Source organism: Pelodiscus sinensis, chromosome 8 (assembly GCF_052426305.1).
Source record: "Pelodiscus sinensis isolate ZL-2025 chromosome 8, ASM5242630v1, whole genome shotgun sequence".
Lineage (NCBI taxonomy): Eukaryota > Metazoa > Chordata > Testudines > Trionychidae > Pelodiscus > Pelodiscus sinensis.
The window spans coordinates 9,465,887-9,490,368 of NC_143059.1; the positions used below are offsets into that span (position 1 = coordinate 9,465,887).

General features: G+C 44.8%; 1 protein-coding gene and 1 long non-coding RNA gene across 21 annotated transcripts in view; both read right to left on the minus strand.

The window, feature by feature from the left end:
- The window catches only part of KCNMA1 (potassium calcium-activated channel subfamily M alpha 1), a 755,813-nt gene extending 744,530 nt beyond the window's left edge, over positions 1-11,283 (minus strand). For 3 of the 20 annotated variants that reach the window (XM_075934725.2, XM_089780048.1, XM_075934719.2), the window contains exon 1: positions 10,151-11,277. In XM_075934725.2, the coding sequence (XP_075790840.1) occupies positions 10,151-10,474 (324 nt within the window). In that variant the 5' untranslated portion in view covers positions 10,475-11,277. Of the gene's footprint in view, positions 1-10,150 lie in introns of all 20 variants that reach the window. The other 17 variants (XM_025180272.3, XM_014569153.4, XM_014569151.4 and 14 more) reach the window with 9 other exon arrangements.
- Positions 11,284-17,952: 6,669 nt separating this feature from the next.
- Positions 17,953-24,482, minus strand: part of LOC112544316 (uncharacterized) — a 43,807-nt gene continuing 37,277 nt past the window's right edge. The window contains exon 4 of the long non-coding RNA XR_003087659.3: positions 17,953-18,156. This is a non-coding gene — a long non-coding RNA (uncharacterized LOC112544316). The remainder of the gene's footprint in view (positions 18,157-24,482) is intronic.

The following is a 24,482-nucleotide window of genomic DNA, read 5'->3' on the forward strand; positions in this document are numbered from 1 at the left end:
TTCTTATACAAAACCACTGTACAATTAAAGGGGAGATGATTTAGCCTTATTATAATTTAACACATGGAGTAACTTCTCCCAAAGGAGCATTTGAGTATCATGCACACTACACAAATTTTTGGAAGATTTAGCTGTTAGGGGTTCATTCATTTTGGGTATTTTGCATATTTTAGGCACCATGAACTAAATTTATCACTGGCATACTTTACTTGAAGTCAATAGGATATTATCAATCTTAGGGATATAGGATCGACCAATGACCCACTGAGATCCCAGCATCTAATCAACAGAACTAACACCAAAGATAGGCCTGAGTTTTATTTTTAAAGCCAAAGTCAGACTATTCCTACTGAAATATTTCACTTCTTGGACATATAATTCATACCTCTCTTGAAAGCACCTGTACAGAAGAATAAATGCAGTATAGTCCTATAAATGTAAGGTGAAAATAAATCAGACAAACAAAAACAAATATTATAATAAAGAACTGCAAATTATGCAAAAATATATAGGTGTTGTTGATACAAACTGACACACTGACAGATATAACTATGTATGGAACAGAGGGAAACTGGATTCTAATTAGGCTACATCTACACTGGCATGATTTTGCGCAAGAACACTTTTGCGGAAGAGTTCTTATGCAAAAACTCTTCCAGAAGAGAGCGTCTACACTGGCATGTGCCTTTGCGCAAGAGATGTGCTTTTGCATAAGAGCATCCATGCCAGTGTAGACGCTCTCTTGCACAAGAAAGCTCTGATGGCCATTTTAACCATAGGGCTTTCTTGAGCAAGAAATTCATGTTGCCTGTCTACACTAGCCTCTTGCGCAAGAACAGTTGCGCAAGAGGGCTTATTCCTGAGCGGGAGCATCATAGTTCTTGCGTAAGAAGCACTGATTTCATACATTAGAATGTCAGTGTTCTTGCGCAAGAACTCGCGGCCAGTGTAGACAGGCAGCAAGTTTTGGCGCAAAAGCGGCTGCTTTTGTGCAAGATCGCATCAATGTAGACACAGCCTAAAATTAAAGGCTGCCCCACATAATAAAGACAGTTCAGTCTAACAGAATGTTAGAAATATTCATTTACACAAAAGTGACAAAAAGTTAAGGATATTCAGAAAATCATTGTCTAGCCAAAAAAAGGGAGAGGGTGTTTGTACCACATATAATTTAGGAGCCAGACACTCACTTATGTTGGCGGAAGAGGGAACGTGAGTAATCTAGATTATTTAAATGGTATTATACACATGAGAAAGGTTTGCAGGTGATAACACAAAACCTGTAGTGATGCAACCCCACAAACCAATAGCACCATATATATTTATGATTAGCAAACGGGCTTTGTAATTCAAGTGACTCCAATCAATTGACAACAGCTGACCAGAGACTTGTATCACTCATGGCTAATGATAAAATTTTATTATGGAGGTCACGCCGTGACTTTCAGAGACCATGGTGGTGGTGGCTGGAGGTTTTAGTTCCCACTCATAAAATGAGCCCACTTAGGTTTAGTAAAAGTCACAGACAGGTCACAGACTTCCGTGAATTTTTTGTTTATTGCCAGCAGCATGTCCATGACTTTTAAAAATAACCATGACAAAATTTTAACCCATGGCCAATATCATCCAAATAAGCTAACTCTCCAGACACTGGGACATCAGTTCATTTATTTATGCTCAATGGAATACTCACACAAATAAATTCATCAGCAGGGCTCTTAAAAAAAAACATTAAGATGCTTGACGAAAACACTATACTATGACACATTTTATTTGAAATACTATGTGCCGCTATGTACAAATAGCCATCATTTACAAATAGCTACTATGGAGCTTCTGAAATACAATAGTATTTCCCTATTTAGAGAATGGAAATTAACCACAGTATTACTGATATTGTGATTACTCTGAACTTATCAATAGCAACCTTTGAACATATCTCCCTTTGAGGTTAAACAAAAGGAGACCAAAGAGTTATCTAAGTGTAACCCAGAAACTCTAAGAGTGAAGACAGCAAAGTCTGCTCTGTGGTCTTCACTGAGAGGCAGTTAGTTCTAGCTTTTAGTTCATGCTCTACAGGCACATGGCTTTAATCCATAAGGGTATGTCTAGACTACATGGCTCCATCGACGGAGCCATGTAGATGAGTTTACTAGACATAGCAAAATAAAGCGGCAATTTAAATAATCGAGCTTCATTTACATCAATATGGCCGCAGCGCTGTGCCGACGATCAGCTGATCCGGCACAGCGGGGCAGTCTAGACGCACCATGGTCGACAAGGGAAGCCTTTGTTGACCGCTCTGGTAAACCTGGTAAACCAGAGCAGTCAACAAAGGCTTCTCTTGTCAACCGCGGCACGTCTAGACTGCCCCGCTGTGCCGGATCAGCTGATCGTCGGCACAGCGCGGCGGCCATTTTGATGTAGAGCATGAACTAGACACACCTTAAGGTTGCAGGTTTAATCCCCCCTGCAAGAACCAGGGTCCCTGGCCTTTACATAAGTACTAAAGTATTTTATGTATAGTAGATAGAGTGTAAGAAGGCAAAGCACACAGAAAAAAAGAAGAAATATTTAGCCACCATTTTCCTGGACAAGAGAAATACATATTCTCTGAACATAAACCAGACAATAAATGTGTAGCACGGTGGAATTTTATCTGATGGTTTTAGTGACAAGCTCCACTCCTGTGGTTTATAATTTTACCATAATTCCTCAGTGGCATTATGACCTGGCACTAATGGGCATTTGCTTATCCCATTATATATTAATATTGAGGTCATATTGTTTGCCCATATATTTTATATTCATTTCTGCATAGGAATTCCAGGTTTTCCATGAATACTTGATAACAGAAAATTTAGGTCGGCATTTATTTGATGCCATTACATATACTCAAATAAAGGACATAAAACACTGAAGGATTCCCTTTATAGGAAATAAATAGAATACTAGCTTTAACATAAGGTTTTTCCACCATAGATCTCAAAGCATTTTACTCAAAAAAGCACCATTATTCCTAATTTACAGATGGAAACACTGAGGAACACAAAGGTGACATGACTTGTACAATGAGTACCCATGTTTATTAAAATATTGGCAAGGAAACATAGAATACTCTATTTCAGATTCACCAACTGAAGGCCCCAATCCTGCAAATACTTTTACATACCGTATATACTCGAGTATAAGCCGAGTTTTTCAGCACAGTTTTTGTGCTGAAAAATGCCCCCCTCGGCTTATACTCGAGTCAGCATCTCGAGAACTGAGGCGGGCAAAGCCTCAGAGGCGGGGACCCCCCCGGCCCCCCCCGCGGCTGCGGCTTCAGTCCGGGAGCCTATGGTCTGCTGGGGACGGTCCCCAGCAGACCACAGGCACCCAGATTGAAGCGGCAGCCGCGGCGGTTCCCCGCGCCTCTGAGGCTTTGCAAATGTTAACAGATATTTTTACAAGGTTTAAAGTCCATAATACTCATCCAGAGCCTGGACTAAAGCCCACTGAAGTCAGTGGAACTGTTTCCATCAAATTCAACAGGCTTTAGTTAAAGCTCTCAGTTTCTGGAGCTATCAAATTGACAAATACAAATCACAGACCACAAAGACAGGGCCAAATCAAATTGAGCCCTTCTTGCAACACATCATCTTTTGCCTCCACCTTCCTTTCAGTTCCTGAATTCAAACATGCAGGACAATAATATCTCCATCCCTTAAAGCAGATGTTTTACATGGGCATCTAGACTATCTTTTATTTTTGAAAAAGAATATGCAAATTCCGCGGGAATTTTCAAAAAACCACGTATAACCTTTTTCGAAAAACCACGTAAACCTCCATTTTTAAGGAACAGCGATTTTTCGAAAGAGGGTTTTTTTCCCCGGAAAAAAACATGTCCAGACTACTTTCACTTTCAAAAGACCCACTTTCAAAAAAGCAATCGGAAGATACGCAAATTCCTGCAGAATTTGCATATTCTCTTTCGAAAATAAAATGTAGTCTAGACATGCCCTTTGTGTATTTGTTTATATATATTACACACACACATAAACATACGCATACAAACACACACTATATTTCCTCTGACAAGAAACTCTACCAAATGTATGTTAAGAGTACAGCTTTTCCGGGGGCAAACTGCAATTGGGAATCTGAAAACCTGAATTTAATATTCAGCTTCACAAAATTCCAGGATCTTCATGCAATTCCAGGGGGGATGACTTTTCATCCAAGCTGACAAAGGATCTCCTCACCTTCTTCCCCTCAAGGTCCTGCTGGAATATTCTGTATAGTCTGTATCTAGCAATTTCTGAGGCTTCCATTCTACAATCTAGCACATTAGAATATGTAGCCACAGCGTGTTTCATGCCTGATCAGGCAAAGGGACCTGCAAAGGCAAACCCCTTACACTCACACAGAATCTCACTCATGTTATGTGGATTCTTTAAGAAAAGAAGGCTCAGGATCAGGACCTTAAATTCTGACTGTGGTTCCATAGTTTACATGTTGGTCACCACATGCTCCACACTCAGATGATCTGTTGAAATAAGGAGCTTTGATGAGAGAAATGGACAAGCCAGTTTCCTTCCAGAGCTTTTATGTTTTTCAGTGTAGGATTCTACAGATGACTCCACTGTTCAGAAAATTAAGGTCACAAGATAGATGGATTTAAAAGGTCTTTTAAGAGCTTTTAAGAGGTCTTACAGCAATGCTTCACACACCTTCTCTATTACAGACCAACAAGCAACTGTCAGAGGTTATATACAGACCTAATGAAATGTCATAGTGAATTTACATTTAGGGTTATATATTGTATGCAGGAATCCCACAGGCATCAGACTTGCGTATACGGATCAATATTAAACAGCCCAAATCTCCTGATCACAGTTGTTGCTTCAACTGTGCTATGCTGGGAAAAAGTGTGATGTCTAATGGTTTCCATAGTAACACTTTACAGCTATGTGATGTGATGGGGGTAATCCAGTGATATATTAGAGCACTTCACCTTAGAAAAAATAAGAAGCAAAATCTTTGTCAAACATATTTGTTGCAAAAGCCACTCCATAGTGCTACTTCAGAACAGCAATTGAGACCTGCTAATAGACTTTTAGTTTGCCTTTTAAAGCACTGTCCATGTCCTGGATATTGTGGGTGTGTGTCTATTTTTACCATTTACATTTTTAATATTGAAATGAATTGGGTAATGAATTAGGAACTTTGGAGACTGACAGCACATTTTTTCCACAGCAAATGTATGGCCCAGACAACAGCAGTGTATTGCACTGCAGGTGCCCAATTGCTGTTCTGGAATGAATAGCTAATGTTTGAAGATAGTTCTGCCTTCAAGGGGCTTTTCCTGCCTGACCGCTCTCGTGACATATTCACATCACAACTGGCAACCTGCTCACTAGAAAGAGAACTCACACTCACCAAGTGGTTTCATACAGTCAGGCAGAGGATGGGAAATGTCTCAATCACTAACCATCTTGGCCAGCTATGACCTCTAACCTAAAAGCAAATGTTCTGTAGTTCACTATTAATCTCATGAGCCTCCAATCCTCTTCTGTTCCTTTGCTTCTGTTTAATACGTATTAAAGAGAGGCAAGACAGGCTTTGTATTGGAAGCTTTGAACCAAGGAAGCGCCTACGTTACAGGTATGTGCATGTATGCATTTTGTTATACATGGGTACTGGGAGGGGTGTCCACAGGTTAAGGCAACACTAAATACAAATCTAGAATGTGATCTTGAACGGATAAGAAAATGGGGTTTCCTCTTCTAGGGAAATTTTTGACCATTCATTGGGAATGGTTTGTTGTTGTTTTTTCCAGTTTGGGGTTTAGTTTGTTGATGAAAATTCTAACATTTTCAAGAAAAACAGATGCTGCATGAAAATGTTAGTTTCACTGAAAATCCAATGTCCCCATCACAAACAGTGGAGAGAATATTTTTTTTCAACCAGCCTTAACAGGGTTTGATTTTTTTTTTAATTTACTGAAATAAGTGGCTATGATAATTGCAACGAGAAGTTTTTTATGGTTAGTAGTTAGCAAGTTACACTGAGATGACTATTTTAGTAGTCATACCTGAGCCAAGCAAATTCCCGAAAACATCTGGTTTTAGAGCAACAGCTGTGAAGCATAACTAAAGCACAATGCCTTCTGAGGATCCAGAGACCATCACGGGTGAGGTGCCAGTGCCCCACCCTTCCAGAGGACACAGTGCCGCTTCACTCTGCACCTGGTAACCTCCAATTGAGCCCACTCCCTGCCTTGCATACCCAAGGGAAAGACATTCTGCATGTCCTCTCTTTCCATTGCAAACCTGTGCAAGGGTCAGGAAGTCTGATTAGCTTGTGTATAGGTTAACTGATGTAAAACTGAACACTCTGAAGGTAGAAAAGTAATTCAGGAACATAGGCATTGCTAGCAGCAGGTACATTGATTTCAGTAACAGGTGCTTCAAAAGAAGTTGAAAGAAAACCTGAAACAGGCAATTATGTCCATGAAGGAAGGGGTTCCATCCTAACCTTGGACAGGGAGTGATCAGTTTATACCTCAAAACACAAAGGATTATATCCCTCATTGTTTTAATCCCATCCAGTGTAAATGATACAATGCCAATTGTTATTATTCATATTTGAATCTTTTTATTGTATTGCTATATAAAAACAAGTCTAATAGCCAGAGAGTCCAATCCACCTGATTCCTATCTCATGAACTTCCATTTTAAATACTAATTTAGAAACTTAACTGAATGGGTTTGCCAAAGAGGACAGAGAAAAAGAATCTCATCCTAATTCTTAATAAGAAAAAAAGCTACTTACTATTTAAAGTGCTGTGCTAAACACAAGGCATTGAGAAATAAACAGCACTTTACAATTCCCTTAAAGCAAGACTAAAGGCATCGTTGCAAAATTTAAAATAAATAAAATGTGTAACTTGTAAAATACAGAACAAAAACAACAAATAGTGGCTTAAAACTGCAGTGACTTTTATATTGTCTGAAATACTAATTAACATAGATCAGAATTTACATCATTCTTTCTGGCAGACTGGAAGAAAAAGAAAAAGTGTCACCTTTCAAATTAAGTCTACAGTCCACAATAAACTGTAACTTCAAGAATTAAGAACAAAAATGGTGAATATTGATTTCATATTACTCTGCAACAGTTTTGGAACTTTGAAAAGCATTCTATTGGATATTATCATTCCCTTCTTTTTTGTTGTACACATCCCTAAGAAAAGTGAAACACAGTAGCTACAAATTTGTAACACATAAAGGGTTATATACAGTGTGTTTAATATCCTTTTTTTAAAAAGTTTAAAAAAAACTGTCAACACAATACAGTTAAAACCAAAAAAGAAAGAAAAAAGAACTGTAGCTCCAAACAATGCATCCATTAAAAAGAGTTAGGTCCGTAAAGTGAACTTGACAAAGTCCTGCAGGAATATTAAGTACAGCACTCTAAACTGGAGTTCTAAGGAAAAGCATATGGTAACTGATTTGCTGCTACTGGAATAACAGGTGATGGAATTCCTGGAATCTGCATAAACTTGATGTACTGATCAGCTGCTGACAAAGTAATTCTGCTCCCTGTGACTTTTAATAGGTGAGCAAATGATTTGGTATAAGTCATAGAAGTGAGAGATGGAAAAGATTTATTAGAACACCGTGAACACTCCTTATGTGGATACAAAGCGTAGGATATTTTAACTCTGACCCATCCACAGGGGAAGGAAAAGGGACGTACTAGTGAGGAAGGGTCCCAGCACATACTAAGTCTCATGCCAGACACAGGGGTCAGTCCCAGTATTTCTGTTGGGGATTCGAAGTCGAGGACATAACATACATATGAATCTGTGAATATTTACACATCTACTGCGGCAGCTTTTCCTAGGTGGCCATAGGAATAAGACTGGTGCAGAAGTTTAAGAAGATTTCTTTTGAAATTTCAGCTGGTATCTGTTGCAGGCTCTTTTTCTAGCATTTGCGATATAATCGTGCACTTTTTGAAATTGGTGGGACTCCTGGGTGCCCCAGGAATGGTGGACTGGGGACTTGTTAATTATTCTTTCCCAAATGCTAGAAAACCTGCACTAATTTAAGAAGTGCATAGTAAAAAGGGTGCACATCTCCCCCTGCCTGAAGCGTCCTTCATTACCTCCCTAACTTCTTCCATAGACGGTCATAGAGCTGGGTATTTTAGCGCCAAGATGTGTAAGCTCCTGGTTTACTTCTGGATGAGGTTTCTCCTGCACACAGTAAGCCCGGAGACAACTCAAACACAAAAAGGTTCGGGCCTGTGGTGGCAAACAATCATTTAACTCAGTAAATACATTCGGTCTGTTTAAAATGTATGTTTAGAAGACCATTTAGTTGTACCTTTCCTAATTTTCCCTGCAAGACACATGAGCTGCTGCTGCTGCTGCTGCAACTGACCATCTCCTAAAACTGGATTGTCAGTCCAAGGACATTTATGAAAACACTATAATAAACCGTTCGTTAAAAGGCAGCTTGCTCTAGCTTTTGACTCTCGAGGGTGACGTAGTAGGTGATTATGTCAATCACCCTTTAGAACTGTCTATATCCTATGTGCCTTATGGCCACCAGCAGAGGCAAGGACTAAAAATATAGAGGGGAAACTCCAGACAAATCTAGCTACATACCCCTTGCTTGGGAATTTGGTTTTATCTTTTCATAGGAACCAGTATTTTCCAAAAGATACATAAAATACAACTATGTTTGTAAACACACCCACCAAACCTCTCCTTCCACAAGGTGATATTTCAGTTACTTTTATTAAACAAGAAATCTCCAAGGTATCTGCTTTGCCAGGTATTTTTTCTCTAAGTCAGACCTGTATTAAAAGTTTTACTTTACCCATCTATTTAATTGCCACATTTTCCATTGATAGCACAATTGTTATATACCCAAGTTATTCCAAACTGAAATTAAGAGGCTCTTCTTAAGGCAACTTTACCTTAAGCTACCTGGACACCCCAAGAAAGATACTAATGAACTGTATCACATTTCCCAAGATGCTACATAATTACCTTACTTTATAACTTTTTCCTGTCTCCAGTTAAAGAAAAAAAACCAACCCTCTTGTGTAGCCAGGTTATGCCAGATCATATGGGGGTGGAGGTTGGGGGAAAGCAGGCAGCTCACTGTACGTCAAAGCAAACTAGCAACCTAGCAACCATATATTAAAAGGTGTGTGTGTTCTTGTCAGTGTTTGTGTGCCAGGAATAACTAAAGCAGATATTATTCCATGTGTAATCCAAAAAATGTGAAAAGGGAAGGGGAGAAACTCCAGCTGCCAGTCTATTTTGGGGTCTTAAATTGCCTGTCAAAATCCACTTTAGTAAATTTGGAGCCTTAACGCTTTATGTCCCATTTCTCTGAAAATGAAGAAAAAAAGTGGAAAGGATCATACCGATCTGTATTTAGCCAGGATCAGACTCCTACTTTGGGGTATGAAGAGGAAGGGAAGCTGGCATTTCTGCAAGCATGTTCATTGCACTCCTTGGGAAGGTGCAAATGGAGGGAGGACTCCAAAGCACCTTGAGGTACTCTGTCCCCGGAAGATTACAGAGGAAAATTGGATCCAGAGCGGTGACTTACAACATCACAAAACACACTACATTTACCACACCAAACAGAAGCCAAGAGCGCTGGGGGAGCCTGTCCTGCGGACCTAGCCTCAGCAGGGAAGGAATCAATTCGGCCAAGTTTTTCCTTCTTGGTGCCATGGAAGAAAACAACTTCATTCAGCCAAGGCTAACCACCCACTAACCTCCCCCCTCCGAGGTTTCTCAAATCTAGGGGCGAGTCCGTTTAGGGAACCATCTCCGCGGTCCTGTCCCGCTGTGTCCATGGGCAGGATCGACCCTGGCCAACAGAAGGGGAGATGCGGGACGCTCCTGCTATTCTGGGAGGACACTTCCTAACGAGGACACCCAAGAGAGCCACCCTCAGCCGGCGGCTCCGTTCTGGACGGCGACCCTACCACAACACCGCCGCCGCCACGCGCTGCGCAACCCCAGGGCGACCCTACCATAAACACGCGCGCGCCAAACACCCTGCGCTCGCCGCTCTTTGGAGAACGCCCCTGGTCGAGGGAGGGGAAGGAAAAGTGAGGGAGGGGGAGGTCTCACCTTGTTTTTGACCCCGCAGTGGCAGCAGACGGTCCACAGGTACTTGAGGGTCCTCCAGAGCAGGATGATAAAGAGCCCGCCAAAGAAGGTGACCATGGACGAGGCGAGGAAAGCCCACCACATGCGCTGGCCGCGGCTGTCGCAGGGCACCTCCACGGTCACCGGGATGATGAGCGCATCCATCTTGGGCACGCTGAGCGGGGACGAGGACGAGCCCGTGTGGAGGTGGCTGGCGCCGAGGCTGTTACTCATTCTAGCGCCGCCGCCGCCGCCTCCCGAGGCGCTGCTGCTGCTGCTGCTGCCGACGCCGCTGCCATTGGCCATGGCTAACACCCAGCAGGGTGCGCGGGGGCCCCGGGGAGCGCCCCCCGCCGCCAGCGCCCCCCAAAGCGCCCCCCGCCGGCCATGCCCAAGGCCCCCCTCCTGCTGCTGCTGCTCCGCTCAGACCCGCCCCACCGGGCCGCCCCCTGCCCGCCTCCAGCCGGCTAATGCGTCCGCGCCACCCGCGAGGGAGCCAGCGCTGCGCCCCCGCCGCGGGGCTGTGCCAGCTGCTGCCCGGGCTCTCCCCGGCGCTGGCTGAGTCTTGAACTTGTTTATGATGAATAATCCGCCCCCCCCCTTTTCCCCGCCGCCGCACGCGCGCACACCCTCCTCCTCCGCCAAGCCCAGCCCCTTCCTCGCCTCCCCCGGGGGCGCCTAACGCCTCCCGAGCCGGCCCGGCTGCGCCGCCTCTCCCATGCTGCAGGCTCCTCCCGTGGGGCTGGAGCGGCGCCCCCCTCGACCTGCCCGCGGCAGCCCCCGCCAGGCGTGTGGCGCGGGCGGGGCCGCCGAGCGCATGAAGCGGGGTGTCCCCCCCCCTTCTTCCCGGGGGGCGCGCGCGCGCCGCTCAGCAGGGGCCGCCGAGCTCCGGCTGCCGGCGGCTCCCCATGCCCGCGCCGCGGCCCTGGCTGGTCCTGCTGCCGGGCGCGTCCTTCCCCCGGCTCTCCAGCCTGCCCCGGGGGCAGCGAGCCGCGTCCCAGGTGGCGAGGCGCAGCCCAACAAGTCCCGCCGGCCGCGCAGCCACCGGAGCCAAGATGGGGATGGAGAGGGAGGGCGCAGAGAAAATCCCCCCCGCGCACGCACACACACACACACACACACACGCTTCAAAGCCAATGTGCTCCTGGCTGCTTTGGTGGCTGCCGTGACGTACCGGCTAACGCACGGTGCCTGTCACGGCTCCGGGCCTGGCTCCCCCCACCCCGCCAGCCGCTCCGTGCAGGGGGAGAGCTGGGACTGGCATCCCCAATGCAGGGCGCAGGGAGAGAGGCGCGCATGGAGATGGCAACCCGGCCTCTTTCTTCCCCCGGCAGCAGCGAGGCCCGCGTAATGGACCAGGCGCAGCGAAAGGCAGAGGGAGCGCAGGGGCGCTAATGCTGCGGGGGAGCGGGGAGGGGAGATGAACGAGCATTTCTGCCCTGTTGAATCGGATCATCCTCCTAACGCGCTGTTTTGTTGGGCGGGGAAGGGGGGAGAAGCTGCTCTCCCCGGGGCTGCTGGGGCCGGTTGAGTTGCAGCAGCAGGTGCCAGAGGATACGGGGCGGAGCTGCTGTGCGCACAGCTCGCTGGAAAGAAACGGGGGGGAAAAGCAAGGCAGGGAGAAGCGACGGGGCTGCGCGCGTGGCCCGCGAGACGGTCCAAACCCAGCGAGCCCAAACCCGGTCCAAGGCAGGCGCCCCCAGGAACCGCAACCCAACCCCCGGGCGGGCCACGCAGCCCCACACATCGGCTGCGACGCGGGGCTTTCTCGGCTCCCGCTCGCAACGCCACCCGAGAGCCTCCACCGAGTGGGGTTGAAGCCCCTCTTGGCCACATGCCCCTCTCCCCCTGGCATCTGAGCGACGCGCGGGGCAGACCCGCACCCCAGCGCATCCGGCTGTCGGCGCGCACCGAGCCACCATTATAAAAGAATCAATGTTTCGCCTTGGCCATGAAGCGTGTCCTTTTCTGCAGCTGTCAGGGAGACACTCAACAAAAATCGAAATAACCGCACGGGAAGGCTGCATTAAGCTGCTGTACGGGGCCACGTCTGAAAAATGCACTAACCCGGCCTGGGCTAAGCACAGGGCGATGTGAGCCAACTGGGCACATGTATTAGTGCCATCTGCTCCCCAAAACACCGCCCATGTTCCACCACAGAGGCGGCTTCGTCTCAGGGACAGGCTGATGGCTTCCATACCTAGGAGACCTCCTCCAGGGAAGCATGGAGGTTAGGAAATACAGGTCTACACACCTGGCCCCTTAGGAAACTGGCTGAGGGCCAGATTTCTAACACCTGGGCACCAAAAGCTTAGCAGCGGAGGGCTCTGACAAGGCAGGAGAAAGGGATCTAACTGGCGGCAAGTAGGTCAGGTTATGAAGAGCTCTCCCCCCCATTACGGTGGCGTCATTAGCCTCCCCCCTTTGCTAACAGTTATTGACTGGGCATAAATTCTTAAAAGCCCGCAGAGACGCTAGACAGGGTGTAAAGGTGTAATTATTAAGTAATCCCACACATGAGCTAGGACTAGAACCTGGATAGCAGCTCAAGTAGATTAGAAATGAAGGAGAGAGCAAGCACCCTTCAACCGGGGTTCTACATACATAGGAATCTGTGCAGGATAAATTTTATGAGCACTGAGGCATGGGTGGATGTGCACCTCCTATAAATACACAGTGCTGGCTGGCTGTGGATTGTCTGTTGATCAACTGAGCTGCATTAGAAACTCCCAGGTGGCCACTCAAGTGCTCAGCATACAGAGAACACTAGTCACCAGCAACTTTGGAAAAGGGGGGAAGGGGAAGAAAGAGAGATCAGTAGATTTCCCAGTAACCATCTCTGGACACTGGGATTTGCTGTGCAGACTGGTCTGTTCTCTCTCAATGGCAGTGGCCACATCTACAAAGAATCCTCTTATTAAAAGACTAGGATCAGGATAGATCTTAGACTGCACTAATCCCTAATTAAGGTGAGGTTTCTTTAAAAATTGGCCTAAGCCCATTCATACTCCTTTATATCAATATTCTAGCATTCAGCTTATTGTAGATATTTGTAAAAAGTTAAGTTGAGACTTCTGCTGGTCAAATATTAGTATTACATAACTAGCCAAACAGTACAGAGGAAACTATACATTGTAATTTCATCCTAGATATCCAGTTTGAAATCCTTCCTGCTGTGTACTTACATAAGGTCACAATCCTGCAAAAGCTTATGCCGATGCTGAACTTCATGCTCTGTGTAAACTAACTAACTTCAAATGATATGATTTAGGTAATCAGTTAACGGAGAGTAAATGGCAAATTTTGAATCGTTGCTCTGAATTCTTCATAAAGCATCAGTGAGCAAGAACTATCAGATGAAGAAATTTATGAGTATCACAAGCCACACAGAAAGCAGATAATTTTGCAGTTAGGGCATTGATTTCTGAATTCATAGAAATAAAATTTGTAATGAATTATTCAGACTAACCAGATCAAGAAAAGCCACTTCTTTGCATACATTTACATACATAGATTAGAAAAAAGTGCACAGAAGCTGCAATCTTAATTAACTTGTATTAACAGCTGCATTTGAAGTTGCATTCAACTAGGTATTTAAGGCTACATTTTCTAGAGTCATCTTTTCTGAGTAAACAAACCTATACACAGGTTCCTTTACTTAGTATTTCAACAAAGAAGAGCTGAAAAGCTTGTTTACATAACCACCAATGTTTAAATATCTAATGAATACTATATTTTATTTTACTTTTGTCTGTGGCTAGCAGGTAATAAAATCTGAGACATGATCCTGACAAGGTGATATAAATCAAGATGGTCTGGTTTTGGAAAGCAATATTTCAAAAGCAAGAAAACAAGTCTTCTTTATGTAAAACAGTTCCCTCTTGTGGATATTCTGTGTACTCTCTCAGATAGGAAGTATTTAAAATATTCCTCAAATGCCTACAGTTTTTTTAAAACTTGCCTAAATCCAAATTAGAGATGTTCCCAGCAAACAAGACAATTCTTCTTAGGGTTTAAATATATAGGATTCAGAGAAATGGATGAAGGAAACCAAAGGAGTCTATTTTAGCAGAAATATTTGCTCTTAAATATTTCTTCATATATCATCAATTATGAAGTATTAAATTAGAAATAAATAACACAAGCAAGAGCCAGAAACAGGCTGGAGGACTGGACACATGTATAGGCATATATTACAATATTCTTCTCTGATGCTTGTAGGAAAGAAGCTTTTTCACATTGCTATGAATGGGAACAAAAGAAGAGAAGGAAAACATATCAAAAGGGGAGAGTAGATAACAGAATTTGGAATGTGAGTGTTGATTTCTCACTCACCTCTAAACTCAAATACTGAGCAAGGGTGCATAAGCAGAACTCTCAATACCAAAAAGACCAAATTCATGCCTGGAATAATTCCATTGGTGTCCATTAATTTATACCCAAGACTGTTTTTAGCAACCTGTTGCTTCCATTTATTATTAAATTTAAATAATGTCAGGTTGACAATCTGCACATTTGAAGGAAAGGGCAATTTTAAATGGCACATTTTGCTCTCTACAGTTTAATTATAGCATATATGGAGAAATTAAAAAAAATAAGGAAATAGGTTAATAGGAGAGCAAGTGTGACCATTTGTATTTGTTATCTGCCCACATTTGAACCAAATTTTACCTAATCAGTGATTGGAGCCTAGGACCTGAAGCTTATAAGACTCCTTGGCTAGATCTACATTACAGTCATACTTTGTTATAATTACAATGCACAGGCTTGTGAAAAATCAATATCACTAAGCAATGTAGCTAGCCCAACCATATCTTCCATGCCTTCTGTAGATAGTGGGACAAGCTTTCCCATCAACCCAGCTGCCAGGTGGAGTTATTAAACCAACATGGGAGCTCTCTCCAGTTGCTTAGAGCATTTTCCCAGAACCTGTTAAGCGGGGTAGCTGCACCAGTATAAATGTGCAGTCTTGATCTAGTTTCTATGCCACATTATGACATCAGGCAAATCATTCAGTCTTCCTGGATAGAATCCACAAAGGTACTCTGTGGCACCTGCGAGCCGCATAACTCTTGCTCATTGCTGCCTAATCCTGTATGCTTCTCAATACACAAGATGCCTACATTTTTGTAATTAAAGTTCCCTAGGAGCCTGTGTTTCTGTCACTGAACGCACCAACTGCAGACTCCCTCTTATCTAGATGCCCATCTCCTGCCTGAACTCCAGAGCTAGTCACAGACTGGGAGATATAGACGCTCAGTCACCTACTTGGTGTGTGGGGCCCAATCTGGTAGGTGTGCTCAGAGCCAGTGTTCCCTCTTTTTTCATCCATGTGCAGAACACATTTTGTTATGTGCACTGAGGCACGTGTGGATGTGCACCACCAGTAGACACACTTGCTGCCAGCTGTGGGCACTCTGCCAATCAGCTGCATGGCATTTGAATCTCTCCTAGACAGCCACCCAACTGCTCAGCTTATAGGGAACACTCCTCAGATCCCACCTACCGGATTAGGCTCCGTAGGTGAGTTCGCACAAAAAAGCAGGATGGGTTAGGACCTCCGTTATAGCTGTCCCCCTGTAATTAAATACTTGCATAGTTAAATAGCGATTGAGCCTGAGGAAGCGTTTGTGACTTTAGAGTCTAGTGGTTATACCACTCACTTGAGAGGTAGCACAGCCCTTTTCCCCAGGGGGGAGTCCTTACCACCAGACTGGCACCTCTTTCCTGCTTGTGCTAGGGCAGGGGTCTCCAACCTTTTTAAGCACAAGATCCCTTTTTTGAATTTAAGTGCAATCCAGGATCTACCTCACACCCAGATACCTGACCCCACCCTTCCTCACTCCCTTCTCCCTCACTCCCCCATCCTTCCTCCCTTTCATCAAGCAGGGGTAGAGGGTTGAAGTGCAGACCCTGGTCTTGGGTTAAAGGATTTGGAGTTGCTCTGAGCTGAGCCTGGGGCAGAGAGTTGGGGTGCAGGAGGGGGCTCAGGCTCTGTAAGGGAGTTTGGGTCTGGGAGGGCTCGGGGGTAGGGCAAGGACTTGGGGTGCAGGCGGGTGTTTGACTGGGGCAGGGGTTCAGGATGCAGGCTCCAACTGGACACTGCATGGTGCAGTGGGGCTGAGGCAGGCTTACCTCTGCCCTGGCCCTGCACCACTCTCAAAAGCAGCCAGCAAACTCCCTCCATCCCAACCCCTGTGTTGCCCCCCTCCATTCTGTGGAGATAAACTATAGGGTGAGAGAGGGGGCACCCTGACATCAGCACCCCCTCCTCTTCCTTCCCTGCCCAGCAAGTGGGGAAAGGCGGGGGCAGCTCAAGGCAAAGGGCAGGAGGTGCACAGCAGGGGGGGAGGGGCAGCGGAAGTGCTGGCACTTGACAGCCTCTTGGCCAAAGCAGTCAGGATCCCGTCAGAGGCTCCAAGATCTACCGGCAGATCCCGATTGACTGCTTGGTGAGCACTGTTCTAGGGATTAGCTTGAGGCCAGTGCCCATGTCCGCGGTCTGCACCCCAGCGGTGAGTCAGGGGAGGGAGGAACTGGGCCCACCCTCTGCTTTGGCTCTCACTGCTGCTTCTCTAACCTTGGTCAATCCTGGTCTGTTTCCCTGGGCCACTTCCCCATGGCGCCCCCAGCACATTCTTTGCCCTCACTTCAGCACGTTCAGCGGCTCGGTCCCAGGAGCCAGACACTGTCCTGACCAAGGTGTTTACAGATCTCAGCCCTCCAGGGACACAGTCCTGATTCCCTGGGCTCCCACCAGCAAGTGATGCTACTCCACACTGCAGCTCCCTTTTATCTGAGCCTGCCTGGCCCTTGGTTGCCCCGTGACAGGCAAGGTCTCTCTCAGCCTCTCTGGGCCCTTGGAGGACTCACCTCCTTTACTCCTTCTAGGACAGCTTATGACTAACTCCTTCCATGACTGTGTGAGGTAGGCACCCTATCACATCCCTGTTCAAAATCCCCTCTCCTCAGGCAGAGGACTTGAGTCAGGGGTCTCTGACCACCGGCCTACAAGTTATGAAGCCTCCTCCCCCGGAGGTGTGAACTTGTGTGCAGGGCCTGAGTCAGTGGGCAGCCTCTGGAGTAGGCCCCGCATGTGACTAAGGGGGCAAAATGTCTTTCTTCTCCAGCTTCATAATCAGGAGCACAAATGGGCATTTCCCTGCAGAGTGTGGACTTAGCACCTAACTCCAGGAGAAGGATGGGGGTTAGTTCACACCTCTTTACTTAGCATCTTCCATTAGCCAATGACTTAGGCAGCCTCCCGCAGGCTTTGTGGACTGTATTGCAAGGTGCCTATATCTTCTCAATCCTTGTATAGGAAGTCTGGGTGCCCAATTCAGGCTTTGTGGATTGCAATGTTGTTTCTGTGATTGTCTAGCTGCCTAAAATTAGGTGTGAATATCTAGTCCCTTTTATAGATCTGGGGCCCTCTGCTTCCCAGTATGTGGAACTGGAATAATACTGGAACTGGAATAATATTCCCCTGCCTCACATACATGCTAGGAGCTTTATTAACAATGTTCACAAAATGCTTAACAGCTCTGGATATGTACTATATAATTTCAAGGCATTATAGCTTCATATAAAAAATATCTGGGCATTGTCAATAGTGTAGAAGAGAAATGTTCTGTAGTTATAATTTAACATAAAATAAACACCACATTAAATACAAAGGGGTTTAGATTACAGAAAAACCTACACAGTTTCACACTTTGGAAACTGGCTAGTTCCGGGAATTCCTGCCAAAAAAGCACAAGGACCAGGGAAGGATTCCAGTTTGTTTAAGAAACATTCACTGGGCTAAAGGGAGACTGACTCTAAAGCCCCATGTTTAAAGTACTCACCTGGGATGTTGGAAAGCGAGAGTCAAGTCCCTATCCCGAATCAGAAAGAGCAGGGACTTGAATCTGGGTTTCTGATGTTCCACATGAGTATCCTAACCATCAGACTGTTCTAGGATGGATGCTGTGTCTCTCATTTTCATTCTGCATTGTATCAAAACAAAAATATTTAAACACTATCATTTTTTACAAAAAATTTTTTTTTCCAACCAGCCCTCTTTTTTGGACTACTTGAGGCCTATAGTTGGGGGAGAAGGCGGCAGTCTCATTTTACCACAAAGAGGGATGATGAAGAGAATGCTTTTAGCCTAAGGGCTCTTAGAACATCCTATGAAACCACAAATGCCACAACTGTTTGCTTCATGGCCATTTCAGAAAAGGTTATATTTAAAATGAGATTATGGGTCCAATAGCAATAGTGACCAAGCAGCCTCAGGTGCATTAAGCAAATATTTTTCCAACATGAAACATGTCAGTGTTGCAACCATTAGGTATGTAGAGTCCAGTTGGTACAGCAAGGGCTAGGTTACCACCAGTGAGATTTCTTACAGTTGTGGTTTCACCCATGTGAGTTGAGTAATTTATGACCAAGTCCCCACTTTGAATTTCTGTCATAATTGTGGGACAAGCTAACGGTTTATAATACATGTGTGATGCAAAAATGATCAAAAATGAAAAGACTAAAGAAAGGAATAATAATAATATTGATTGGTTAAAGGCCTGTATTACCAGTTAAGGCCTTTGATTTCAAATTATGTAGAATTGGGTTCTAAATACACATCCATATGTTCAAGCTAATTTTACATTTATCTCATCCTTTCCTTGTATTGGTAATTCTGAAGCCACTTTGAAATGTTGTCTTTTGCCTTTGCTCCAGAGGCTACCTTCCCATTTTGGTCGTGTGTGTGTGTGTGTGTGTGTGTGTGTGTCTCTCTCTCTCTCTCTCTCTCTCTCTCTCTCACACACACACACACACACACACACACACACACACACAACCTTTTAGCCCCTTTATGCAGGCAAAATCTCTGTCAATTTCGGTGAGATTTTTATTGAAATACTAGATCCCACACCATGGCCTTGATTCATCATTTAAAAGCTGACACCTGATTCAAAGAGAGCTGCATGGATATTAGTAACAGCAAGACATTTTTCTAAACACTAAGCAAACACAAAAAGTGTAGTGTAGACACAGCTAGAGAAACAGAAAACTAACTTGCAATGATTCTCAGCTAGAACTCTTAAACACGTTAAGCTCTTGATCTCTGTGACAACAGACCAAATCCTCTGCGGGTGCAAATCAGTGTAACACCACTGACTTGGATGGAGCTGTACACATTTACACCAGCTGAGGATTTCAGAGCTTTTAGAGTGTAAAATATTTAGTTACGTGGTGAGAATAGAATTGTCTATATGTGGAGCTAGCTTGAGAGAGAGAGTAAGAGCATGAGCATTTAACCAGTAAACACTATCTACAGTATTACTACTTCTTGTAGACTACAGAGGACCTATGCCAGTAGACACCAGCTAAAGACCTACTCCATTGCACTGTGTCTACCTCTAGTCCTTGTTCAAAGAACAAAATAAGTCTCTCTCCTGGCAATATACCACTTTTATAATGTCCTCCCAGTAACGTTATCAAGGAAATTGACAAATATTATATGAATTCAGCCTCATCAGTCCCCTGTGAAACACAGCAGCTGAGTATTACTATCCTCACTTTTCAAGCAAGACTAACAAGCAATATCAATTCTTTAATACTGGGTTCTCCCACTGGTTGGGCCTGCTTATTAGCTGGACAGCAGTATTTCTCAGCAGAATGGCTTGAGTAGGTTTCCTACCACTCTTGGTGGTTCTCTTCAAAAGATGCTGTAATCCACAAACTCAAACAAACAGAAAATTGGCCTCATCCATAGCAATCCAGAAAATACCTACATAGACTAAATAAAGAGTAGTGTCTGCATCTGTGGAGTATCTCCCTCCACCTTCTACTTACACTCTTCCCTCTCCCTTGGGTCTTCTTACATGTATCAACCCCACATAATATATGTCCTTTAATAATGATATAAGTGGGCCCTGGAGTTAATGGGCCCTTATTTTCCTCTTAAAAATACCAGTTTATTGTTATTCAATTCGGTGGAGTTATTTGGTTCTCTCAAATCTTACCTATGTAAGACGACTATCAGCCCCCACCCAATGGAAAACGGTATATAGTGTAATGCTAATACTAACATTGCATTAATGTATTACTGGGGATTCAATTAAAATACAAAAATATCAATAGCAGCCAAAATGAAGGTGCTGGTGTAATCACCACTAGGTGGATTTGAACCTAGAACCTCTAGAGCTTAATGGAGGAGCTTCTACAGTTTGAGTTATAAAACCAGCTGGCTCTCAGCTTGGGCTGTAGAGCTCCCTTGTTCTTATCTCTGGCTGTAAGAGACCTAAGTGCCACTACATGTGACAGTGACCCACACAAGGTACGTGGGTTACACTAGCAGCAACATTAACTTGGCCACCTTTTACAGACTGATGTCCTATAGTGTGCACTTAAGAACAAACAATAGTAATATTATGCTACATACGTAAGGAAAGCATGCTAGGCTCCCCAGAATCAGACAAATAGCACAGGTATGAAGAAAGCCCTGTCATTACTGTGAACGTCAGTCAGTCCTTGTTCCAGCCAGTATTTTCCCCAGGAATTGAAATTCAGGTGGGGTTGTTTGAATATACCGGGGAAAGGGGGGCTTGAAGGCTAATCACTGTTGACATCATGAGAGCAAGGGTGAGCTGTAGGGTATCATAGTAAAAACTGAAATACATTTCATGACAATTTTATTAGCTTTCACTCATGGTTTAAAATCACAGAAATTAAAGTTGGCTACTCAAACCTATTATGAAGCATTACATGTAGATCCTTCTTGGTGTCTTATAAATCTGCACTACTCTTTGGTGTCTTCTTGGATGCCCGTTACTTCCAGTCCTTCATGATATACTCATGATCAGGCATAGGAGACTTTTCTGAAAACACAAAATTCTATTCAATGAGGGGAAAGAATGATCAACTGTAGCTGTTGAGATTAGGAGCAGAAAGAGCTGAATTTCTACTTCTGTCATCCCAGGAAACATAGCACAAGGATTGGGTCAAGCCATTAGTGATGATAAATAAGAAGTTGAATCTTCATTCGTTTGTCATATGATATTCTACTTTGTGTTCAAAATTCTCTATTCTGTCCTGATCACATGGCAGCCCCGTTGCTGGGAGTGCCTCACTCCAGTAAACTGTTCGTGTTTTATAAAACCGGCATCTGTAAAAGCTATGTGCGGATTGAGTAGAATCCAGAAATTGCTATTGTAGATTTGTAAGACTCAAGTCTGTGTACTTTTCCAGCTGGCTTAACCACTTCTTGTTCTCTTCACTTAAGGAATCAATATAAGTGTCTGCATTAGTCAACTTCTGGACTGAAGTCTTTACTTCTTCCAGTAATTTTTCAGTGGCTCTCTCTCCCATCGACTTCCCTTACTCCTTGCAGAAGCAAGACTACCAGCATCGACAGGAGCACCCCCTCAGTTCGAATTAGTGTGTCTTTACTAGACCCACTAATTCAAACCCCAGAAGATTGACAGTAGCTGCTTCAATTTTTATCTGTAGTATAGGCGTGGCCTGGCTGATCGAAGGATAGCTTATATTTCCGGACAAAGAGCATTTTAATTGGGTTTTATGACCCAAGTGGTTTCAACAGTAGATTTAGAAGAGAGAGTGTGGAATAGTCTTCTATGAACTTGGTAACAAAATAGTCCACCAGACTCACTACTTAAATCTGTCCTATCTAGGTAAATACTTTTTCCAAAGCCAGTAACAACAGTTGCAGTCATTTTAGGACAATAGAGAAGAATCATTCATGAGAAAGCCAGCAGGTTTTCCCAGGCTGCACTAATTTAAACTTGAGCCCCAGTGTACCTTTGTTTCCAAGATGTTCAGTTGTTTGGATTCTTGCTGGGGAAAAAAAATAGTATAACACCGCCATTGCATTTATGGCTTTTTGATGTTTTTTGAAGATTTAGCCACACATACTAGTACTAGCTAAGCAGATGGCCTCCGCAGTGTATATAGGGGAGATTAGGGTTATCCTTTTCTCTTAGGAAAGCTTGTACTCCACTATATCTTCCAGAGAAGTTTGTAGCTCCATTGAATGCATAAGCAGCCATCTGTTTGGGGTTCAGTTCACAAGCATTTAACTCTAAGATGTCACAGATGCAGCTGATGTGTCGTCGATAACCCGAACATCTAGAATACATCTATGGGCCTACCACAGACATTTGGGTAACATGCAATGATTTCATACTTCATGCCTATTTGCATTTGGTGTCATTAGCAGCCATGCATGCACATTTTTTTAATATGGTGAGAGAGTTCTTCAGTTTTTCAACAGCTGAGTCTTTCACTGTTGCACTACACGCTCCTAGAGAGTCAGCTGAGTTTTTTGCAGAAAGAGAGAGTGCATTTGTCAGTCTTGTTCAGAACCAAATGTCCAACTTCAGGGTTAACAAGTGCAATGCCCTTCACTTTTTTCTCCAGTTTGTAGCCTGTGGTATCTCTTGCATACATAGAAAGTATGATGCAATAGTCAGGATTTCCACTCTTCAGCGTATTCACTAATAATCTAGAAAAGAAGGTGAACAGAGAAGTGGCAAAGTTTGCGGAAGATACAAAGCTACTCAACAATGTTAAGTCCAATGCAGAAGGTAAAAAGCTACAAAGGAATCTCTCAAACCGGGGTGGCTGGTCAACAAAATGGCAGATGAAATTCAACATTGAGACGTGCAAAATAATACTCATTGGAAAAAATTATCCCAGCTATAATACAGTGATGGGTATACAATGATGGGTTCTACAGTAGCTGTTATGCCAGAAAGAGACCTTGGAGTCACCATGGGTAATTTTCTGAAAGCTTCTACTCCTTGTGCAGCAGCAACCAGAAAGGCTTTTGGTATGTTAGGGATTATTAGGAAAGGGATAAAAATAAAATACAAAATCTCATCATGCCACGATAAATTCACCGAATGCCTACACGCAGAATACTCTGTCCAGTTTGGGGTGACATCTCAAAAAGCAGACAGTGGAACTGGAAAAGATTCAGAGAAGGCTACTTGCTAGTAGCGGTCTGAAGAGGCTCTCAAGAACCGATGATTTCAGTAACTGCGATCATTGAACTGAAAGAAAATATGAAATCACTGCTGACAACAGGTGTAGGTGACAAAATAGGAGCAGCATGGTAAATAAGGCTGAGACCAGGGCAGTGACATAGAGTGAGCGCTGGGGAAGCTGGACCCAGGCAAACCATCAAGATTTCACGGAGCCAAATGCAAGGTTCTACCCTAACCCCAAAGCATGCAGGCCACACCCCTAGAATGGGGAACTGTCTCCAGACAAACAGTGACTCTGAGAAGGATTTTGGGGATCATGCTAGGCAAGCCAATCAACTAGGGTTACCAGATGGCTTAAAAAAAAATACCAGACTCACTTGATCTCAGATGGGGGCAGGGACCGGAGGTGGGGGGGAAGCAGGGCTGGCCAGGGGAGATTGGAGGGGGGAAACAGTTGGTGGGAAGCAGGGCTGGCCGGGAGGGGGTCGTGGGGAGCAGGGCTGGCTGGAGGAGATTGGGGGAGGGGGAGGGAACTGGCTGGCGGGAAGCAGGGCTGGTCAGGAGGGGGTCGGGGTGAGCGGGGCTGTGGAGGGAGAACCAGCCAGGATGGGAACAGGGCTGGCTGGGGGGGAGGGAGAAATTGAGGGGAGCAGGGTTGGCCAGGCGGGGGGGGGGGGGAGAACCTGCCAGTGGGAAGCAAGGCCAGCCGGAAGGGGGCCGAGGGGAACAGGGCTGGCTGGGGGGGAAGAGAGAATCGGCCAGCAGGGAGCGGGACTGACCCAGGCGCACACAGATACCAGGGTGCTGCTCGTCCCGCACGCGGTCCTAGCGACGCACGAGCGAGTCCAGCCCCAGGGATTCCATTCTGCCCCAGCTCCGTACCCCCCCCCCCCCCGCGTAATTGCGTACTGCCTGACTGGTAGACACACTCATGCAACATGAGCATGTCTATCAGCCAGGCAGTATGCAACTATGTATCGATACTGCTGAGAATAAAACTTAATTAGAAAATACCGGACATTTATATGTCCAGTATTTTCTCAATTTGTTTCCCGGAGAGAAACCTCAAATACCAGACTGTCCAGTTCAAAACTGGACACCTGGCAATGCTACAATCAACAGGCATTTCCAGGGGGATGCTGTGGTGAACACAGCGTAAGTCATCATTACACATGAGCAGAGGAATGAATAGGGCAGGGAGGTGACAGTATAAGAGGGACTGAGGTTGGATATTGCAGCCTGTTTAAGGGGCCACATAAAAAGATGTTGAAAAATAGGAGATGGGGCAGCAAAGGGCCCAGTGTTTTGAGGGATGAAGAAAA